General features: G+C 37.8%; 1 protein-coding gene across 2 annotated transcripts in view; it reads left to right on the top strand.

Moving 5' to 3' along the window:
- The window catches only part of CHST8 (carbohydrate sulfotransferase 8), a 175,940-nt gene extending 165,518 nt beyond the window's left edge, over window positions 1-10,422 (top strand). For both annotated transcript variants that reach the window (XM_085303753.1, XM_085303754.1), the window contains 2 exons: window positions 6,235-6,272; window positions 8,993-10,422. In XM_085303753.1, the coding sequence (XP_085159879.1) occupies window positions 6,235-6,272; window positions 8,993-10,144 (1,190 nt within the window). In that variant the 3' untranslated portion in view covers window positions 10,145-10,422. The remainder of the gene's footprint in view (window positions 1-6,234; window positions 6,273-8,992) is intronic.
- Window positions 10,423-21,096: the final 10,674 nt, after the last annotated feature.

Genomic DNA, 21,096 nt, shown 5'->3' with positions numbered 1-21,096 from the left:
AGAGACTCCCTACTTTATTAAGACAGAAAATCGTTTCTTTCACAAAAAGCCAGAGTAATTGTGCTTTAGTCAACTAAAGTACACACAAGCTGTTACCATCGTAAGCACCCCACGACACAAATGCAGCATAGTGCTGCGTTGACGGCTGCCTACAGCATGGTGAAATTGCAGGTTTGCTTAGCCTAGAAGCATGAAGCCAACTGTTTTACTCRGATTCAAGGCCTACCTCTACAAATCTGATACAGGTTGACAAGCAGCACAAGGTCAATACATAGTAATTCAGTTTGTGAATATTAGTACGGGAGGGGAAAATGGGCGAGAATATTAGCTACCATTTTAGAAAGTATTCTACATTGTCACACTGACTGCTTAAGAATAAGCCTCATTACAAGAGTAAGTTCACAGTATCTACAATAGATTATATTTAAACTATTAAAAATGTACACTTGGCAATAGTAGGCTTAAAACAAAACACTAAGAACTCAGAAATAATGAATTCTCTGTGATTTGCAAAGGAACTCATGTATGAAGAAAGGCTCATCTTATCAAAAATCTCCTCAAGATTCATTAACTTAAGGCTAATGATGACTAGAAAACAAAGATCTGACTGTTTTCTCCGAGGCCTTAAAATAAATAACTAACACTACAGAGCTGCAGGCAGATGAAGCTAGTAAGACAAAAAGCATGTAAAACTAAAACTTAGTAATTTGGCAAACTTCTTATCCCTTCCCAAAAAAGTATTTATGAAAGAGAAAGCAGCTCTTCAAGGAAAATTCACRTTTGAGTACCCTTTGGAACTCCAAAGGGTAACTTAGAGATTGGGAAATAGCTAGAGAAATATTCTAGCCATTTCTTCTAGTGAATACATCCCTGTGCAGAGGAAACAGCCATCAAATCTGTCAAGTTTTTTGCTTCTTTAAGCCAGAAAGATGGATTTTAGAATCAGGATCCTCACTGCTAAGCATAATGGCTGATCTATGTGACATACCAGAATCATGAGAAGGCCTGAGAACAGAAAAAGGTTTAACTAGCTGATTTACTATAAAAAAGCAAAATGAATAAATAAATACGGTTTTATTTAACTGCACTACAAAAAGGCAAGTTTATTTTCTATAAACCTGGTATTTAAAATGCAATCTATTTTTTATAAGAAAAAGTCTTGTCAGATGTTGTTGCTAATTACCATCCCTCTGWAAAGCGTGAAATATCCCAGCTAGATTTTCCTTGTAAGACAACATTTTTCTGCATCAACATTTCCAACAAGGACAATGGAAAAATGATAGAACATCAKCAGGTTTCAAATTAAGAAGGATTAATTAAAATGGAGTTAATGAAAGGCAGACATTCTTGGTTCTGGGCAGTATTAGAAGCTTAGCTTTTGTTGCACCCTTGAAAATGCCGGATCAGACTGAGCAGACGCTGAGAATTCTTTTACAGGGAAAGAGAGGGGATAAGGAAATTGGAAGTAATAGAACCATGAACGAGAGGAGGGAAAGTACAAAAGAAAAAGCTGACAAACATTAACCAAAAAGATCAGGTGGTCACTAAGCACTGGAGAGGAGCCAATAATTCTCAACATTACTAGTGTTGGGAAACACTAGTAATACACCACAGAAGCACAAAATACTCTCAAGTTAGCAGTCCATATTTCCTGTCATGGCAATGAAAAGTCAGGAACCTCCCAGACACGCACCTGCATTAGGGCAAAAATACTTCATTCCCACAGCAAGGTTCTTTAAGAAGTTACAGCATCATATTGCAGCCCATGTACTCTTAAAAAAAAAAACTTACTGAAAGATATTTCTCTTCATGCAAGTTGGAGATGCTTCTAGAGCCTACTCTCCACCAACATCTAGCATGCTAAAGATACACACATATATCCAACTGCCTGGATAGCATGTGAATGAGAATCCAATACCTCCAGAGATGTGCCACAGAATCTATGCCTCGAGACCTCAGCCTTCAATGGATGAACTGTATCTTACTACTCAAGTAATCTGTAATGTGAAAAACTAAACAACATGATTAGAAGTCAGATACCTGCTTTTTAATCTAGAATTTACTAAAGACTCACTGTATGAGTCTGGATTTAAATTTTTCAGGTAAAATTCAACAGTAATACAAAAGTTTTAGTCAATCAATATTTGCATTTGGAATTAAGACCTGAATACTCAAAAAATATAAGCTTGGCAAATGCAGCTAGAAGCCTCTCTACCTCTCATGTATAATAAGTTGGAATAGTAATGAATTACTATGCTCTTATTAGGCTTTGTGACCTAATATGGAAAAAGTCACTAAATGTTCCAGTGGAATGAGCAGTGGTACTCAGAATGAGTTACAGTAATATCCAATTCTTTGGTTTCTGAAAAAGCTATATTGCAAATGGGTGCCCTGGTAATTCACTCTCTCTTTCAATTCATAAGTAAATAGAATCATTCTTGTTCTGCATATGATTATTCTGCCACAAATACAAAAAGGTGCCGTAAAAGTGAAAGGTGCTACAGAGATTGTATTTGACTGCATTCATTTTAAGAGTGATGGGTAAGTTCTTTGATCAAATATCAGAAGATTCAAGGTCTTCCTGCATGCCCCCTTATTCACAGATAATACAGTAAGATTTATTTATATCATCTTCATCATTAAAACAATTAGTGTGAAACAATAGTGTCAGAAACATTACTTCACATTTTTCTGTAAAACGCCATGATGTGTCCTGATTCTAGACATTTAGCTTTGACAAGATCCCAGCACTATATAGTTTACCTAAAGTACTCATTGTAAATGCTACCTTATCTGCAGAAAATGACACACTCTAGCTGCAGCTTCACTGGGGACTTGAAGAGGTTCACTATATAAATTCATGGGTTTCTTAATGCATGCTTTCAGAGATTCTACAGCTCTGTTAAGCCTTCTTTGCTCTGCCTCAATAATTTTCCTGCCTGTATTTAAACTAGGTAATGTATATGTGACTTAGGGACTTTTCAGTTCTCTGTCAAATATATCTTTCCTTCTCATCTAAAATTCATATTTATATATAAAATACAAGATCACATCTATACACACACATATATATAAAATACATGAAAAACATCTATATAGTTTGTTCTATTGATTAGGCCTCAATTTCAAAACAAAAAGTATTTTTGGGCATGAGATTTCTAAACTTAAAAGGTATTCCAAATATATACGCTATATATTTTTATACATGTAAAACCAAATAGTTTACAAAAGTGACAGCCTTAAGTTATGAAAATTTTTCTACCTGAAAGAGTAATCTAACTCAAATATGTGAACAATCAGACACTAGAATGAGTTAGGATCAGAACAGGGCAGTTCTCTAAAAGTTAGGATTTTTTTTTTTTCCAATTTTTTATCATTTTAAATGATCTGACCAATATGCTGAGAAAAACACTTTTCAACATAAAGATTTTTCATGCTAAACAGAATTCTTAGTCTTAATCTACTATTCATTCTTGATTAAGTACATGTTGCTGTCTTCTCCAGACAAAAATGTAAAGACTGGAGCACATGACAATAGGACACTTGACAGATGTTCGCGCATGTTATTAATGGCCCTTCCAGGGCATATTTCATAAATCAGTTAAGAAGATGCAAACAAGTATACACTGCTTATGGAAGCACATTAAAGGGAAGAGATCGCAGATGCAGACTTGAAGTTTTCATTTTTATTAAAGAAAATATTTCAGTTGTAGTATAGTCTCAGAACACAGAAAAAAAACAGAGGCAAGCCAAAATTAGGTCTTGGAGCAGAAATAGAGGAGAAGAGACAAGCAAAGCTATATAATATTACACAAGGAAGATGAAGGCCATTTTATTGTACTACTAGTAGCATTAAAAAAAGGCACACAATGAGATTGACTATACGGTAGGACTGGATGAAGCATAAGGTTCGTATTTCATGAAAGACAACAAAAGCAGGCATGAAACATAGGCCAGTCTCAGGTCTGGAAAGTCATGGCTGTGTATGCATGCACACAACACATGAAAACAGACAAATTATGGAAGGATGTTAGAACGATTCTGTCCCTCAGCTATTTCTTCTCTCTCTGAGTGCTACAGAGATGTTGGTCGTTGTCATGTCTGGCATCAAACATTTAATGATCACCAACTCTGCCCGAGTGCAACAGGTACCAGTTGTTTATGACAAAAATATTATAATCTATGTTACTTTCTAGCTCTCAGATGTTAGTGCCAAAATAGCAAGACATGTAACATAACATTAAATTCAGATATGATTATAGAGCAGATCTGCACATTACGGTTTCACTGAGTTCACTTCAGTGTTTTTTTTCCATGTAGCTTCAAATCTGAAGTGACAGACTATATCAGAGAGATAAAAGAAGCCTAGCCTTAGAAACTGCAATTTCAGAAAACATTCAAGAGACTGGCAAACGCTTCACCATTGTAGGAAATATACACAAGAAACCAAAGATATCCATATAAAACAAGAGCAGAACTGACCAACCCACAACACCAAACTAAGTTTATTCTCAATGTTAACTTTTCACAACTGTACTTGTCATATATTCTTTCTGCCTACAAGAATAGAGATTGCATAAGAATATTCTGAACTTGCACAGAAAAAAATATTTAATTTCAAGCTCTGCTACAAGAAAACCTAAAGTAAAAGCTAACTACGCCAAGCAGCTGTATTAGTAATGCCTTAGACCAGAAGCCAAGCAGCCAAAGGAGGAAATGCAGGGGGGAGAAGTTATGGCTATTGACAGCCAGAATGCTTTTACAGTTTAACAGACTACCAGTGCTCTGGTATTAGTACTATCAAGGTGTTGACGCTTGGGTTTTGCCATTCTTTTTGGACAAGTATATCCATACTTTCATTGCTCTGTAGAGCATTACACAGCAATGGAATAAGCATGTTTCTTGAACTGAACCCATCAAGCACTGGATTGTGCAACAACAGCTTGGTTAAAAAAAAAAAAAAAAAAAAGAAAACACACTCCTAAAGCCCTGTGCAACATAACCTGTTTTAATCCTCCAGAACTCAGATCAAGATGCTACAGATTAATTACATTTCTTTTTAGAATGTACATTCTGACTTTCATTTCCAATTACACATGTCAGAAGCAGCTATTAACAAAGAAGTGATGCACACTGCTAGATGAGCTCTAACTCATAGAAATAGCCATGGCAATTAGACTCAGATTCCACTATTTGTAGTTTGTAGTTCTGATAAAAAAACATGATTATGCAAGTCAGTAGCTGCCTTAAGTAACCTAAAGAACATGAATAACTAAGGCATGCACAGTGTTTCTGAAAGCTTTCATTATACTATGAAAATTAATCTGATTTGACTGAGCTATTGCAATGATGCTTTCACTTATGCTCTGTAACACCTTTACCTGTCGCTGCCCTTGTCAAGAAGCTGTGATTTTGTAATGCAGAATCATCCCATAAAACCAGGGTCTTAAGTAGCACAGACAACGATGTAAGACAGCATTGTAAGTTGAAAACCCCCAAACTGATGTCATAAATAAGCATTTCCTATAGTTCATCCTATATTATTAACTTATTCCTAGCAGAGGTTAGAAACAGTAAAAGGATCTTGTGCATCTACTAGAATGGCTTTCTAGGATTTTCATATATTTTTATTATATTTTCAGGTAGCTTTCACTGTAAAGTCAGAAGATACAGCAAAATACTTATAATTGTGTATTGAYTTTTTTTGCCTTCCAAAACTCTACAAACGTTTATACATAACTCCATTGTACATTGTGTAGGTTTACAGCAAAGAATAGCATTTAATGCAAAGCAATTAATATGAACGTATACCATATGGCCCAAAGTTTGGAGAGCTGAACATCAACTTTAGGTAAGTACAAAGAGAGACTTTTTTTGGAGCACTGACCTGAAATCTGGAGTTCCAGCTGCTTCTAATTCTGCTACTGGTCTCCTAGCTGGGGTTAACCAAATCACTCCTTTCATCTCAGCTTCCTTAACTGTAAAAGGAGAGGTAATGACTTTTAATTCATTTTGCGATTGCTTTTGACAGCTATAAATAAAGAGGAATATTGTTAATATGAAATATAAATTAATTTCAATTCATCATTGGTCTATGCATCATTGCACTAGAGGAGCTTGTTGCTGTTCTCCTTCTAGTTAAGGAGAGGACGCACACGTACATCAGTCAGACAAACATCAAACCACTGTTTGTATCATTACTCAATAATGACTGTAATTTTTTTCTTTGTTTAGGAATAAAATATAACATGGGATTCCAGCAACCCAAAAAAGTAAGTTTTCAGAAATACATAAGGAAAATTGTATCCAGATTCAGATCATCATCCTATCAGCAAGAATGGAGATGGCTCAGAGACGGCCACTACACTGGATATGAAGCACTGAATAGATATGATGCATCAAAGCTTTGCTATGAACTGCATATCTTTTTAAAAATATGAATTTGATAAGCTATGCAACTTCAGTTTTATGAGGTTTTTTTTTCCCTAGACTGGATATTGCTAAGAGATGCTGCAAACTTTGCATATTAACATTCTGTGCAAAGTGTTACTGATAAAATGAAAAGGCCTGAGAGGTACTTAAAAACAGGCTAGAGAAAAATACTGGTGACATTCCTCCATCTAGTGGCTGTTAGCACACTCGCAGCAGTGGTGACAGCCCATCACAGCTCTTCGCTATTTCGTAGTTAAAGGACAAGTGCAAAGCGGGTGACAACAACTGAGCAGCCGCCAACTGTATGGCCAGGCAGTGTCATTTGGATAAATCAGCGTGATGCGACTCATATTGCTCCATCTCTATGGCTCCAGCATGACTTTCTCAATGAAGCAAATATGAGTTACAGCAACTGAAAACATTCAAATTATTGTATTGGCATTTCCTCTAATGTAAAATTGTAGATTCATCATTACTATCATCATTAGTGATGAACATTTAGGGAGTTTGAATATGATAATCTCAAGATATCAATAATATCAYGAGTAAATAAGACTGGATTTCAGCTATTCTGTAGAGGTTAATATTTAAAAATACAGCATCATAGCTAGTCTTTTACCTAGACCCAGAAACTTAAATACACATCTGACTACTGGAAACAACCTCTGAAGACAACAGCAGAGTACAACAATCATTCCAACAAATGAATATGCAGTGCCTTTTATAACAAATTATCAGGGGTTTCCCAGTCTGCATATGACATAACACTATCATTACCAGAACAGGCAAAAAAAAAAAAAGAACCCCTATGGACATATGAACATACATTTTAGAAACATTACTTGGATGACCATTATAAAACAGAACAAGTGTAGAGGACGTTTTGCACTTATTTTTGTTTCTCTGCTTACAATGTATGTAGTAGTAAAAAGATTCAGCACTTCAGAAGTTCTGTTTAAACTGATGTGCTTTGTTATTTTGAAACAGTAGCTACCAATTTAAGCAAGTCACAATTTTTAAGTTTCTCTTTTGTTACCTGTGTTTTTCGTAGTGAACATTGCAGTTATCTTCCCCCCCCCAAAAAAAAAAAAAATAGGGCTAGAGATACGCTCTCTCACCCTTAAAAGAATGGGGCAAGATAGCAAACTGTCATATAGGTTATAGATTAGTTACAGCATCTCTTCTATAACTGAAAGGCAAGAAATTCATAATCTAGGTGCTGCTGAAGATGCTCACTGAGCTATCCATGTTCAACAGTAGGGAAGTGTTTTCCACCACATTCAATGTGATCTGACTCAAGCCCAAAGCGCACAGCCTTCTGCCATATTTCAGCCCACCAGAAGACAACTTGTAACATCACTACTACAATTTTTAAAACTTAATCTGCCATCGTGAAAAGGCCTGACCCCATTAATCTCTGTAACCACATCTTGAAATTCATCATACATCTTACAGTGACACAGTTACCCATAATATTACTAGCAAGCAAAATAAAGACTGAAAAATCAGAAGTYTGCAATTTATAAAACCCGTGTTAAATATTTTCAGTAAGCAACATACATTCCGTGACTACATCCGCTTCCTCTGTTGAAACACTCCCTAGCAGGTCATACACGACTCAGCTCCCAGSTGAATTCTCAAAACAGAGATGACGTGGTGAATAGCGTCCAGAACCTAATGTCAGTCTTAGAGGCATAAACACRTAGACAGGGATTGAATTCAGCTGCTTTGAGAAACAGGAAGTAATGGACACATCTGAGCTGTGTGCCRAGGAGCACTATGCAACATAATCCACCTAAAGAAAGAGAGCAGGTCCCAGAAATCCCTAACCCATAGACCCTTCCCTGTTTTCACTCCCTCTAACCCAGGCCACAGCTTCCACAGCCACCACACGCTTCCTGAACTGTTTCTCACCAAGTTTCTATTGCTTTGCTCCCAGCCTCCTCTCACTCGAGCWTCCTTCTAGGTCCCTGGTTACACTGCACTTGTCAAATCCGCTTCCTCTCCAGRAAGCCTACGTGTTCCCGTTGCAGTCCTTCCTGCTTCACTCCTCCCACGCTTGCTGCCTCCTCATCTTCACTCCCCCGTGCAAGCACCACAAGCCTCCCTGCTGACAGGCTTCAGTCTGTGCACAACGACCAGCACTGCAAAGCAAAGCTACCGGAGGAGACAACAGCCTTCTGTGTGCCTCAGCAGGCACTCAGAATACTTAACACCGCATGTATACACACACAAAATACACCAAAATTTCCACAGAAGGTAGCCACGTGCCCATGCACCTAAGAGGCAAGTCTCTGTCAAGACCTGGGTGAAGGCACCACCTAAATAYAGTGACACCCAGATCTGGCCTGGCACTTACCAGCTCAGGCTCATCTCTTAACTGCATGTAAGCACAGAACAGCAACAGCAGCCGTCACCCCGCGAGGGCCCACCGCAGTGCTCTCTGCTGCACAGCTCTGCGGAGCGCGCAGCTGCACGAGCAGACCTACGGTAGGTTGTACGAGCTGCTAACGGTGACAAACTCTCATACTGTAACATCTTTCATCTATTTTTCCATCAGGACTGCATTTCCGGCAATAACCAGGATGGAAGATTAAGAAAAAACACTGCAGATGGAGTAGCAACAGTAAAGCGGAGCGGTTCGTTACGCCTATCTGAAGACATGCCCACTAAGCTTCAAAGCGCAGACAGAAGGCAAAGCAGCATWATGTTTGTGATGAAAGAACATCAACAGAAAGGTGAGGAAATTAATTCTATGAGGCTCCATAAACGGAGGAGGAGATTTGTAATTAAAAAGAGCCCTATTCTGATTTCAATGAACAGCTCYACTCTCAACCTGCCCACACTTAAATCTGAGGACAGAAATAATAACAAGTGGAAAAGTCTCTATCAGACCCAAAGAGAAAGAAAGAGAATAATGAGAGAAACTTGTTCTAAATACAAGAGTAATAATAGAAGAATAATCACTCCTTATCATGTTTCTAGAATATTTGTAGAAGATAAATACAGAGTTTTATACTGTGAAGTACCAAAAGCTGGCTGTTCTAACTGGAAACGGGTGCTCATGGTTCTTAATGGCCTAGCTTCTTCCACAAAAGATATCCAGCACAACACAGTACACTATGGAAATTATTTAAAAAAGCTGGATGGGTTTGATCGCAAAGGAATTTATCACAGGCTCAACACTTACACAAAGATGCTTTTCATTCGTGAACCTTTTGAAAAGTTGGTATCTGCATTTCGGGACAAGTTTGAACATCCAAACAATTACTATCATCCAGTTTTTGGAAAAGCCATCATTTCCAGATATCGTGTCAATGCTACTAAAGAAGCATTAAGGACAGGCTCTGGAGTCAAATTTAAAGAGTTCATTCAATATCTCCTTGATGTGCACAGGCCAGTGGGTATGGACATCCACTGGGATCATGTCAACAGGCTTTGCAGCCCATGTTTAATAGACTACGACTTTGTTGGGAAATTTGAAAGCATGGAAGATGATGCAAACTTTTTCTTGCACTTAATTGGTGCTCCACAGAATTTGACTTTCCCTAAATTTAAAGACAGGCATTCCACTGACGAAAGAACTACCACTAAAATTACACAACAGTATTTTGCACAGCTTTCTCCTTCTCAAAGACAACGCAGTTATGATTTTTATTATATGGATTATCTGATGTTTAACTATTCAAAACCTTTTGAAGATTTATACTGATTTGAGAATAGGGACATTTCTGTGGTCATGTCAGTTGAATTGCATAACAAATCCAGGTGGCTTCTGTTATACATACACACTTGTCTCTTTAGCAAACAATTGGTTGAAGAGCAACAAAAAAGACACAGAGCATAAATGGTTAGTGATGTTTACATCTTCACCTTAACTGCCTCCTTTTACAAATCATTTTTTCTATAATTTCTCTGTATGAAATGTATGTACATATATGTATAATCTTAAGTGTCAGGGCGCACAAATAAAGCACATAATTTTCCACACTGATGTGGCTTGTGTTTGCATTGGAAGGACTGTTTGAAACTGAGAGAATGCAGCTGACAATAAAATACTGGATCCACTTCAGGACTAGGTGCTTTACTATTTTGAAAGTGAAGTCTCAAAGTGATAGAGAAGAAAAAAACACTGGGGAATAGATTTACAGTTCTTCGAAATCTGCAACAAATGAAACCATACACTAAGTAGGTACTATGTATTTGAARCTGGTCATAGACTTTTTTTCCTAATTTAACTTGCAAATATCAGAAAATAATCTATCACACTTACTGTTCAAAAGCACGCTGGTGAAAACAACTAATACTTAATGACCATGTGAGTGCAGTATTAAACAGATGCTGCAATTGAGAGTGAGGATGTGTTCTACCCCTTCGATATTTCCCTTATGGCATATTCCTCTGCAAGAWGATAAAATGCAGGCGAACATTTACATCTTTTATGCATGTTATTAAGATTCTTTTAATCCTTTGCATTAACATAAATCTCTAGTTTAATCTTTGTAGTCAACAGGAATATCAAATGTTTCTTTTATAACAACAAGCAAGAGTAAATGCAACTTCCTGCCCAACAGGATAGTTCTTTCCATTGCTGCAAACAATTTGCACTTATTTATTTCAATAACAATTAGATTTGATTTCAAAACAAGCAGAGAATATTTCAGCTGTTWTATTTCAGTCATTTGTTTTCTATATTTCAGTGAAGACACTTTCTTTCATCTCTAGCAGAAATCTCGTGTGAGAAGCAAGTACTGGCCATTCTGCTGCTCCTGTAAATATTCATGCTAATTTTTTAGTGTATCCTTGTCCACATGTAATCAATTGTTATTTATTTTGAGTGGTTAAAAAGTTAGAAGGCCTTATTGGGACAAGTCTTAACCTCTACAATTACGCCAACATCAAAAGACCCAGTAATTTCTTGGGTTTGTATTATGCAACCAAGATCAGAGTGCCAAAACAGGCACTGTGCAAACACTTGGGAATAAACACCTTGTTCCACGCAGCTTTGCAATTAGATTCCCTCCCCCTAGCCCAGAAAAGCTCACTCAGTGAATTTTCCCCAGAAACACACCATTTCTATTTTGCTTTTTAAAATCTTATTAGAAAAAAAGTGGTTGTAARAAATATCTTGTATTGAAAGCTCTACTGACAAAGTCTCACATGATCTAAGACATTTGACATTAGAATTTCATTCCTATGAACTTTTTGTCCACAAAAAAAAAAACAAACAAAAAGTACACATAGCTCTGTCCTTTTGATGCCCAGCTAAAGCTCTACCATTGGAACCAGTTACTATCCCTGTCTGCCCCAGCTCCCTATCACCACCTTGCTGCTGCAGTTTACCTGTTCTCCTTTCCACCCTCTCAGATATCTGTTGATCTACTCACATGACTAGTGGACAAGCCTTTTTACTTAAAGTAAATGGATCTTTGCTAGCCTGGCTCAAATCAGCAGAAACTGGCTAGGGGCTATTCACCTGGGCTGCTGAGCCAGCAGATAGAGTGGCTGATAACCTTCCTCATTAGGTCACACTGGGGAGTACTTGGAGCATTAATCCCTTCTCAGCACAAATAAGAAAACATTGATTCTGATAGTGGTATGGTTTCTTTACATAGGCAAAAAAAACCATGAAATTTGAGTTATGCCATCCTTAGCATTTAATAGTGTTTAATACTCTAAAAAGTGCTAGCACTCTAATTGATGCAATTCATTTATCTGGTAGCTTAGCAAATCAGATGCTCACAAATACAAAGGAAGGATATAATAAGTACACACGTCCTTAAGACAAGGGTTGATTTCTGTAAATTGGCCCTTTTAGGATTTGAGCTTGGGAGCTGCCGAAGCAGGACAAAGTCCCAGCATAGGCAATGTGTTAGCGCTGCAGACCTGTGCTGGACTCTGAGCCAGGAGRTCAAACTCCATAGAGAGAACTTTCTTTCATCCCATTGCAGCACCACTACAGCAGAATAGAACATGCAGACTTATGGGGTAACTCCATGGTGTGGCGAAGGTAAAGCTGGATACTGTTTTTATCCAGACCTATGCTAGTTTGAGAGCTCTAAGAGGAAGATGAAAACTTAATCCTACAGCTGTGAAGACCTAACTTTCTCTTTGCTCTTCCCTTTCTCTACCCATTTCTTTTTAGTTTGGTCTACACATACACACACACAGAGTATAAATAAGTGCTATTTTTACTGAAATACTGATACAACCACAAGGTCAAATTTASATCTGAAAGACTTTGTTGGTATAGTTACACATCAATAAACTATTTGCTATATGAACAGAAATATCAGCAAATCTGTACTTCTAACTAATACATTAACTGTAGTGCTTTTTCTAAACCTTCTCTTCCAAATTTTTTAATTAAAAGCCTTGACTACTCTAATAAAAGTTTTCGCTAGTGAGAGGAATAAGATTTTTAATGACACATGAAGATTTCGGTAAGGTTTTTTTCTTGGATGACAAACATTGTTTAAAAGATTTAAAAAAGTTAAATAAATCATTCATACATTTACAGAAAACTATACAGCACAATAACAAACATCTGTTTTACAATATTTCAAGAAAGACAAGTTGACAAGTTTCCTTCCAAATACTTGAAAATGCTTAATACTGGCTGGTTGCGTTAATTCATATTTGTTATTTGGATCTTATTCCTACTGACTAGCAGAAACAGGGCAAGAAAGTGTTCTAAAGAGAAAGAAAAGATATTGATCTATCATTATAACAAATACCAGGAAAAAGAGGTGCATTGTCTTGGATCAAAAAGAGGTAAAGCCACAGACAAGTAATTTACATGTTCATATCAATCAAAATGCTTAATAAAAAAAGCAACAATTTTTACTAGGTGTTATGTTTTTAGACTGCTAATTTCCTTTGGAAATTATTTTGTCATTTTTCCTCCATATAAAAACCCTGACATTTTAATTTTTGATAGTGCAATTGAACATTTTTCAGAATTGTTCATGCTGCAAATTTTTGTCAGTATTATGGCCTTTTCTTCATATGGGAGGTTTATATTCAAGATTTCATGCCAAAAGTTCCTGTTTTCAAACAACTGGCAAAGTCAATCAAGTATCTAGTATTGCTATACTTGGCTGAAATTATTTTGTCGATCCTTTTTTCACTCTTTTATTGCATTTTAAAATAGATGAACTTTGTTACTTCAAGATTCTTCAGTAAACCATACTCTGAGTTCTCAAAATACTTTATTTTTACTTCCAAGTGCTTTTCTGCCCTACCTCCATTAACACATCCTATTGTCTAAGAACTATCACCTACTCAAGGGCCCACAAATACAAGTACTGTAGGTGCTGGCAGCAGGCAAGCCACCCTCTTCGCACAAGTTAAATAAATCTCTCAACTTCATAAATCCTTTCTTAAGTTGCTTCYAATGATGCAGAAACTTCATTTAATTCTAGCTGGGGCATCTCTCCATTACTCCTAATACAGAGATGTCTTCTGCATTCCACTTGAAGATTTCAATAAACAGCACAGTAGTAATAAAATGCTTACAGTGACAATTTGTGATTCAGAGCACCTCTTTAAGTTCTGCTTTATAGCTCCAAGGACATAGGAACATTGCTCACCCAAGTCAAGGTGTGATCGCACAGAAATACTAATAAATCAGAATCTAAGCCCCTGCACCTCTTTGAAAAGGAGACTAAAGTATGTTACAAAAAAGGGAAACGGATTAAGTCAGATACAAAGAATAGCATGAACTTAGATGTTCCCTGAACCAATTAATGAAAGAGCATTTTTAGAGATCAGACTTTCATCTAAGTTGAGCCCAATTTGATAGTAAACTTTGCTGCCCGAGCCCTCCAAGCTACCATTTGCAGTTCTGTCACTTCCTAGGTACTTCAGCAAAAGAACTTTATGGACAAGTCAGCATGCCCAGAATGCAGCCACTTGACACACTAGCAGTGCAATATGCAGTTTATTATCTGGATTTGCAAGGTCTGATACTAACATGACTTTTTAATTAAGGGGTAGTTTAAGAACTTAACACTGGGATGACCTGTTCCTAGAGTTCATAAAGACTTGAATAAAACAAATTATCTCCTTTGAGATACCTTTGTCCTTRGTTTCTTTCTGCTAATTCTCCCAATTTAGGTAACAATGTTAATGTCAAAATAGTAACTGACAGTAGACGCAAGAGTGCACTTACCACATGAATCTCCATATACCTATTTACAAATATAAAGTATATGCAAGATTTCTATGCGTATAATTTATTATTTATAATATAGTAACTATAGRCAGAATTTTAATATAAGATTTAATATTTTAAATAGAGAGATTTTTAATATAAAAATGCAGATCCATGGTGGATAGTCTGTGTATTAGTTTTACAATTTATGGGAATACGTAATACATCTGCACCGTCTTTCAGGTAGTTATTTCTTTATATAGTAACATAAATTAAGGAGGTAGGCCAGATGAAGTCATGTTACATTAYCTGGAAGTAKAGTTCCAAAACTGAAAAGTYTTCATTCTTACTTTATTATTGATGCAAGCTGGACTGAATCATTCAACTGACAGGCATTCTTTCCTCCTCCCAGAAAGGAATTACATGGGTGTCTGGGCATAGTCCACCCAACCACTTGGAAGAGAAACGTAGTTACAAGTCCYAGCCAGGTCTATTCATTCTATATTCCAGCAATACCAAACAGCAGCATCTGCAGGCAGCGGTAGTTTGTTTTCGACATGAGAGACAAGTCACAGCACACCCAGTTTGAGTTGATATTGCCTCAAGGGATWATTTTCAGGTTAGTGTTTGTGGTGACTTCAAAGCCTCAGCATGCACCTGTGCACTCTTGGATGACTTGGGAAGTATCCCAGGCTTCATATGGAACAACACACAATTAATTTTCCTCCCAAGACGACAGCGACTAGYTAAGATGGGCTGATAATCTCCCTAGCTCTTAGCAATGGAGCCTAGCAGACAAGCCCATAAACACACACCTCTCTAACAGCTTCCAGCATGGTTCTGCTTTAAGGGCATGCTAACTTAAAGTACAAGAGCAACAGAGATCTTGCATTAGCTATACACCAGTGGCAGCTCGTACTTACCACTGGCAAGCACTACTGCCCTGGATTCAAGCTTTATGAATGGCAGAYTCTGGCCAGTCCCACGCTTCAGTTCAGTCCTGCAGTACACACAAGCACCACACTCAACGCCTCGCTCGGGCGGCAGGGTGGAGAGCGTGGAACACACCGACGAGCAGAACGGGGAGACGGACGTGATCAAGCCTTGCTCATTACCGACAAGCTGTATGGATATTGTATTATGAAGCAATAGATACAGTTAATTGTGACTTGCAGTAAAAAATAAAAAACCTGTTTTATGATTAGTCTAATAGAAATRTTCTTCTGTTTAAAATTGGCTATTGCAATAGTGCTGGCCCTATGTTTCACTTGTTTTCTTGAAGCTTAAAATTAAGCTGCCAAGTTAAGAAAAAATGAGAGGTTTTACTAATCCAGTTTTTCCACAGTTAGTTTCCTGACCTGGGATTCCTGTCAGGATTTATTTTAACTTAATACAGGAAATTTCCTCCCAAAAATATCCAAATATAAGTAATATCACCAGCTGCAAAGGGTGTTAAGATCATGTTCAAGCAGTGGGAGCAGCAGCAGAGGAAGCAATGGCCTAAGGGGACTGCACTATAAGAGCTTGTCCCAACCCATTAAACACTAGTGGAGGTGGCTTCTTTGCTAACAAATGAAAGCTCCAGGTTACAGTTCACCTTCAGATTCACAGATATAAACTAATGTACATTTTGATCAAAAGAAAGAGTTGTTTTATCATTATTCTGAGTGTGCATTCAGTCAGCATAGCCACGGCACAGCCGCAGAGAAGTCACAGGAAAGCGATGTCAGCCTACGTGTAGACACCGATCACACACTGAAGATTACAGGGCACGGTCTGGGCTGTCTGTCTTTATAGCAGCCTAGTTACTGACCTGCTTCTACAGCCTTCATTCACGACAACACTCCTATATCTCATAGTAATCAGGTTTACTAATATTTAGGGTAGGTAACTGGGAGGTCTGGTCTACCATATTTCAATTCTAATTCAGTTACCAGACCATTTGGGGGGGGGGGGGTCTGATCCCTTAGAATTGCTGAGCACATCTTTCCCCATCTCTGTTATGGAGGAAAATTCTGAGACTCCTAACACTGATATAGTAATTAGCAYTTTTAATTGTTTCATTTTAAAATCTCAAAACATTCATATTCAATTCATCTGTGAGAAAATGTAGTGGAAAGTTTTTTAGCCTGGGTTGATTTAGTGCCAAAAATCAAAATGTAGTCAGCACAGGACAGAATCTGAACAGTAACACAGATGATGTTATAGACCTGCAGGCTGCAACATTTACATAGACCTGCATTAGATTTCTCCATTGAAATCCATACAGACATGAACCCTGCCCAACTGACACAATACGTACTCATCGAGGTGATATTCTCTTTATAAATCATGCATAAAGTGACCATGTCAAGCAGTGTGGAAAATCTGGCATATTAGATGCGTTATGAATCTGACAATTTATCCACGTTTGTCTCTGCAAAAAGGAGTTCATTTTTATTAGCCAAAACAAGTCTGAGAAATTCATTAGATTATCCCATTGAAATGGAATGCCAGGCATATATTAAAGTCCATGGAGCACAGAGCAGCAGGTAATGATCAAAAGCATTTTATCTTGGAGATCTTTCATAGTAAGTTTAAAAATTAACCATCCAGAATAAAAAGCAAAACCTTGTCATATTTGATCAAAAKGTACAGCTTAGAAACATTCAAGAATGAACATCTACAGAAGTAAAACTGACTTAAGCGAAACTCAAAAGACAAGCCATATGTACATCCTGAAACTCCGGAGATTTGATTACAGAAGAGAGGGAGAGGAAAAAARGCAAATACAATACGAAGAGAATGAAATCCCAGATAACTGCACATGGGAACACCGATGCTGAAATGCAAACAAGAAACATCATGACACTCACCAAAACATTTTGCCCAGTCCTGATTGGAACCCAGTGGCTCCAGAGTAACTACAAAGCAAGCACAAAAACCTGGGATGTACCTGGGAAGGTATCGGTGAAGGCAGCAAGAAAAAGTAATTCCATCAATGCCAGATTACCAACAAGTTCAGCCCACTCCTTATGGCCAAGCTGGCAGACAGCAGAACAAGACAGCCCAGCCAAATCAGTAACAAAAATATCCTATCGTCTCCGATTAGCAAGACAACATGGAAGACAAGCTACAATTTGGCTCATGCTACAGCCGGTACACGCTCAGAAGTAGCATCCCCCGATGAAACTGATTTCTAAATAGATCTGTTTTCACTGGAATCTGGACATTCTCATTAAGAGACTTTGTATTAACTTAGTTTAATTCAGTGACAGACCAGTTCAGTTGAACCCTTACCCCTTCCACAGAAGCTGCCTTTTCAGTCATCTTCTGCATGTCTGCATTTCCAGAGAGTACCCAAACAGTACGTGTCTTTTGCCCATTTTTTTCCTTCTTGTGAAAGAGGTTATTTCTCCATAGGTATTCATCATTCTAAACTAAGAAATAAGTAATATGCAAAATTATAATATGAACTGATTTTGAATATATTTTTCCCATTCCCAAGCAACCACAACTTCAGCTCACAGATTAGCTTCCTTCCAACATCCAACAAGGCAAGGCACTCTGGAGTCACACCTTCCAAAAACTCAGGTTTCCCAGTTCAAGTGTGTTTGCCTGTTCTACTCCTGCTGTAAAAAGGGAGTAGGGAAGTACTGCCATGGCTGGCTATTTAAGAAGTATTGCTCGCTCACAAATCACATTGGCTTTGCAGTAACATGGAGTAGCTCAAAGCTTCAAAGTATTTTCTTACACTTTTTTGGTCTTAGATTCAGATTTCATGTTGTAGTCTTGAAGATTTGTTTTAACTACAGAATGACTTAAAACCAGGTGTATTTGTTTGGGGGCATGTCAAAATCTCCTACCTACTGAAACATCAATAAAGAATTAGAATTGGTGAGAAACTGTCACTGTCAACCAATGGTTTGGTTTTATAGTCCRAATCTTTTCAACACTTTTCAACCAAATCTGCAGTTGGACCAATGCCTACATTTTGCAGGTTTAACATACAGGATATAAATATCACATTGAAGTGAAAAAGACACCTACAAACTTGGCAAATCTTAGATCGTGACATAGATTCACATCGATCTGAGTGCAATTAATATCTGCAGAGATACTCATTCTCACAAATTCAAGTTTGTGGAAAAATTCTAATGTAAATTCAAGTATATGTATCTGTACTCCAGTTCTGCCTTCATTGAGTGTTTGATTGGTAATTAAGGTATATATTTGGTTCCAGAGATTTAAAGGGAAAAAAAAAAGAAAAAGAAAAATCCTCAACTCCCAAAGGAAGCCATCGAATTTGAGCCCAAGGTTATTAATCATGGTGCTACTAATTGTATATGAAGTATCTTTACTCCCTCAAACTTTTTTTTTTTTTTTTTTAAGTATTATGGGATTTTAAATGTCACAATATTATGGATATCTTGATTAGATCTCCTTTAATATACTGCCTCTGAATAATTTGTAATTTAACATCAAAATTAATCTTACAGAAATGAAGATCTTACTAATCATCAAGATACAGCAGAATTTCTAGCCTGACTAGTCTAGCAACCAAATTTGATAAAGGGGATTTTTTTTAATAGTTTTTTTTYCCCCACTGACTTCATGTAATTAAAGTTTCAATCAAGGTCCCATTATGCTGATACTGATCCCCCTTGTGAATCAGACAGACCCTCAATTCCTCACATTTTCAGAGTTAAGTCTCACTGGTAGTTAGCATCTGGGAAGATTTTTGACTAAATCAAGCAGTAGCTTCACTAAAATTAGGAGCCTGAAGAATTTACTCCTCACTGACATTTAAGAATTTTTCTACATCATTCCCCTGATCCAGCGATACCATATACCCTCACAAAACAAAGTACTTGGGCTACTTTCTAGGGTTGCTTGCAGGGGGAAGTAGACTGTATCACGCTATTCAAGCTCAGTGCAGAAGTTCTCCCTTATTTAGTGGTCCCTCAAGATTAGCACATTAAAATCTGCGCAGTGAAATCCAGGAGGGGCCCAGAACCAGTGCCGAGCAGAAACCCAGTTTGAGGGAGGAAAGGAGAGGAAGGGCTAGGCAGAGCCCCTGAAAGGRGGAAGAATGGCTTTGGGAGAAGCATTAGAGGATCAGTCCAGGAGAGCACAGGCTGCCCCCACACACAAGCACCTGCACCGGCATTGCTCCCATGGTGGCACCAGCTTGACCACCACAGCTGTAGCAGAGGCACTCTGGCTTTTTTCAGAACCTGTCTTTCCCCCCTCTTTATAGCTTCTCCATCATTATAGTCTCTCTAAAAGTGTTCCTACGTTGGTGAAAGCCACTGCACTCCTGCCTTTTGCATGAGCACTCCACAAGCATCTTTCCCAAACCATGCTCATACGTTTCCTCTGCAGGTCTTCACTCATTCACCACCTCCTGGCTTGCAGCTGCATCTCCTCTATGTTACTCAGAGCCTCCCATAAGAGCTGCTCTCCTCATCTCCCCCACCAACACACAGCCAGATTGCAAGGCTCTATTCAGACTTTCAAGGCTTTCAGACTCTTCATGTCAAGGAAATTTTGAGACTGACTGGGCTTCCTGCCATTCATATCTACTAGATTGCCCACATCACCTTCTGTCACACCCCATTTCCTTCATTTTCTCCACCTTATTCCTCATGTCATTAGCATAGCATAAATATTTGCATAACTATAAATGAGGACATATTTTCCATCTTCCAAGTCTCACAAGTCCATGCTCAGTGAAAGCCCCTTAAAAATCACTGAGTTTTCTACTCCAAAAGTTTTCTTCCTAAGACTTGTGTCTCTCCACAAATCCATAAGACCGGGCCACACGTGACAGCACAAACAAGGCAAAATTCTTTGAGAATCTAAAAGAATAACCAAAGCCTCAAACTCGCGAGAGAGACACGGTCAACCTTGTCTAGCATCAAGGTCTTCAACTGTATTAAAGACAGTTGTACAGTCCAGTCAGAGGTACATAGGCAGTCAATGCTAGAGAGGATATTTCTGAGCAAGAGAGAGGGATCACCAGATACAGAATGATTGAAAGTCTTGCTGTTTCCTTAAACAGCAAAACTCAGTATGTGGCTTTTTTTTTTTAAACAGTTTGAAGTAAGCATTATCTTTGATCAAAGACAGCTCTTGACTAAGTATTACAATTAAAAAATGGGACATCACACCTTTTACCCTATTCCATACTCCATACCATAACGGTGTGAGATCCCATGATATTTACCACAGAACAGAAACACTGGTGTAACTGCAGCGCTTACTAACACCCATTTCTTTTTCAAAGAACTGAATGACTAACAACATTGTAGCTCAGCCAGTGAAGACAATAAAGTAAATCAAAGCACCAGATGCAGACATAGAAGAAATCCTCAGTGCACAGTTACCTTCCTGCTTAGTGCAAGGTTTTCCCTTTTATTCTTTTCTGAAGCATTTAGTAGAGCTTACTGCCAGAGGCAAGATTTCTTACTCCATAGAAGAACAATTCTGATGTGCTATAGGAAGTCTTACRTAGCTTGTCCCACTAT

The sequence above is a fragment of the Rhea americana genome, unplaced genomic scaffold, assembly GCF_003343005.1.
Source record: "Rhea americana isolate MKP2758 unplaced genomic scaffold, rheAme1 scaffold_20, whole genome shotgun sequence".
NCBI lineage: Eukaryota > Metazoa > Chordata > Aves > Rheiformes > Rheidae > Rhea > Rhea americana.
The sequence above is the reverse complement of the archived record's forward strand: the minus strand, read 5'-3'. Positions and strand labels throughout refer to the sequence as shown.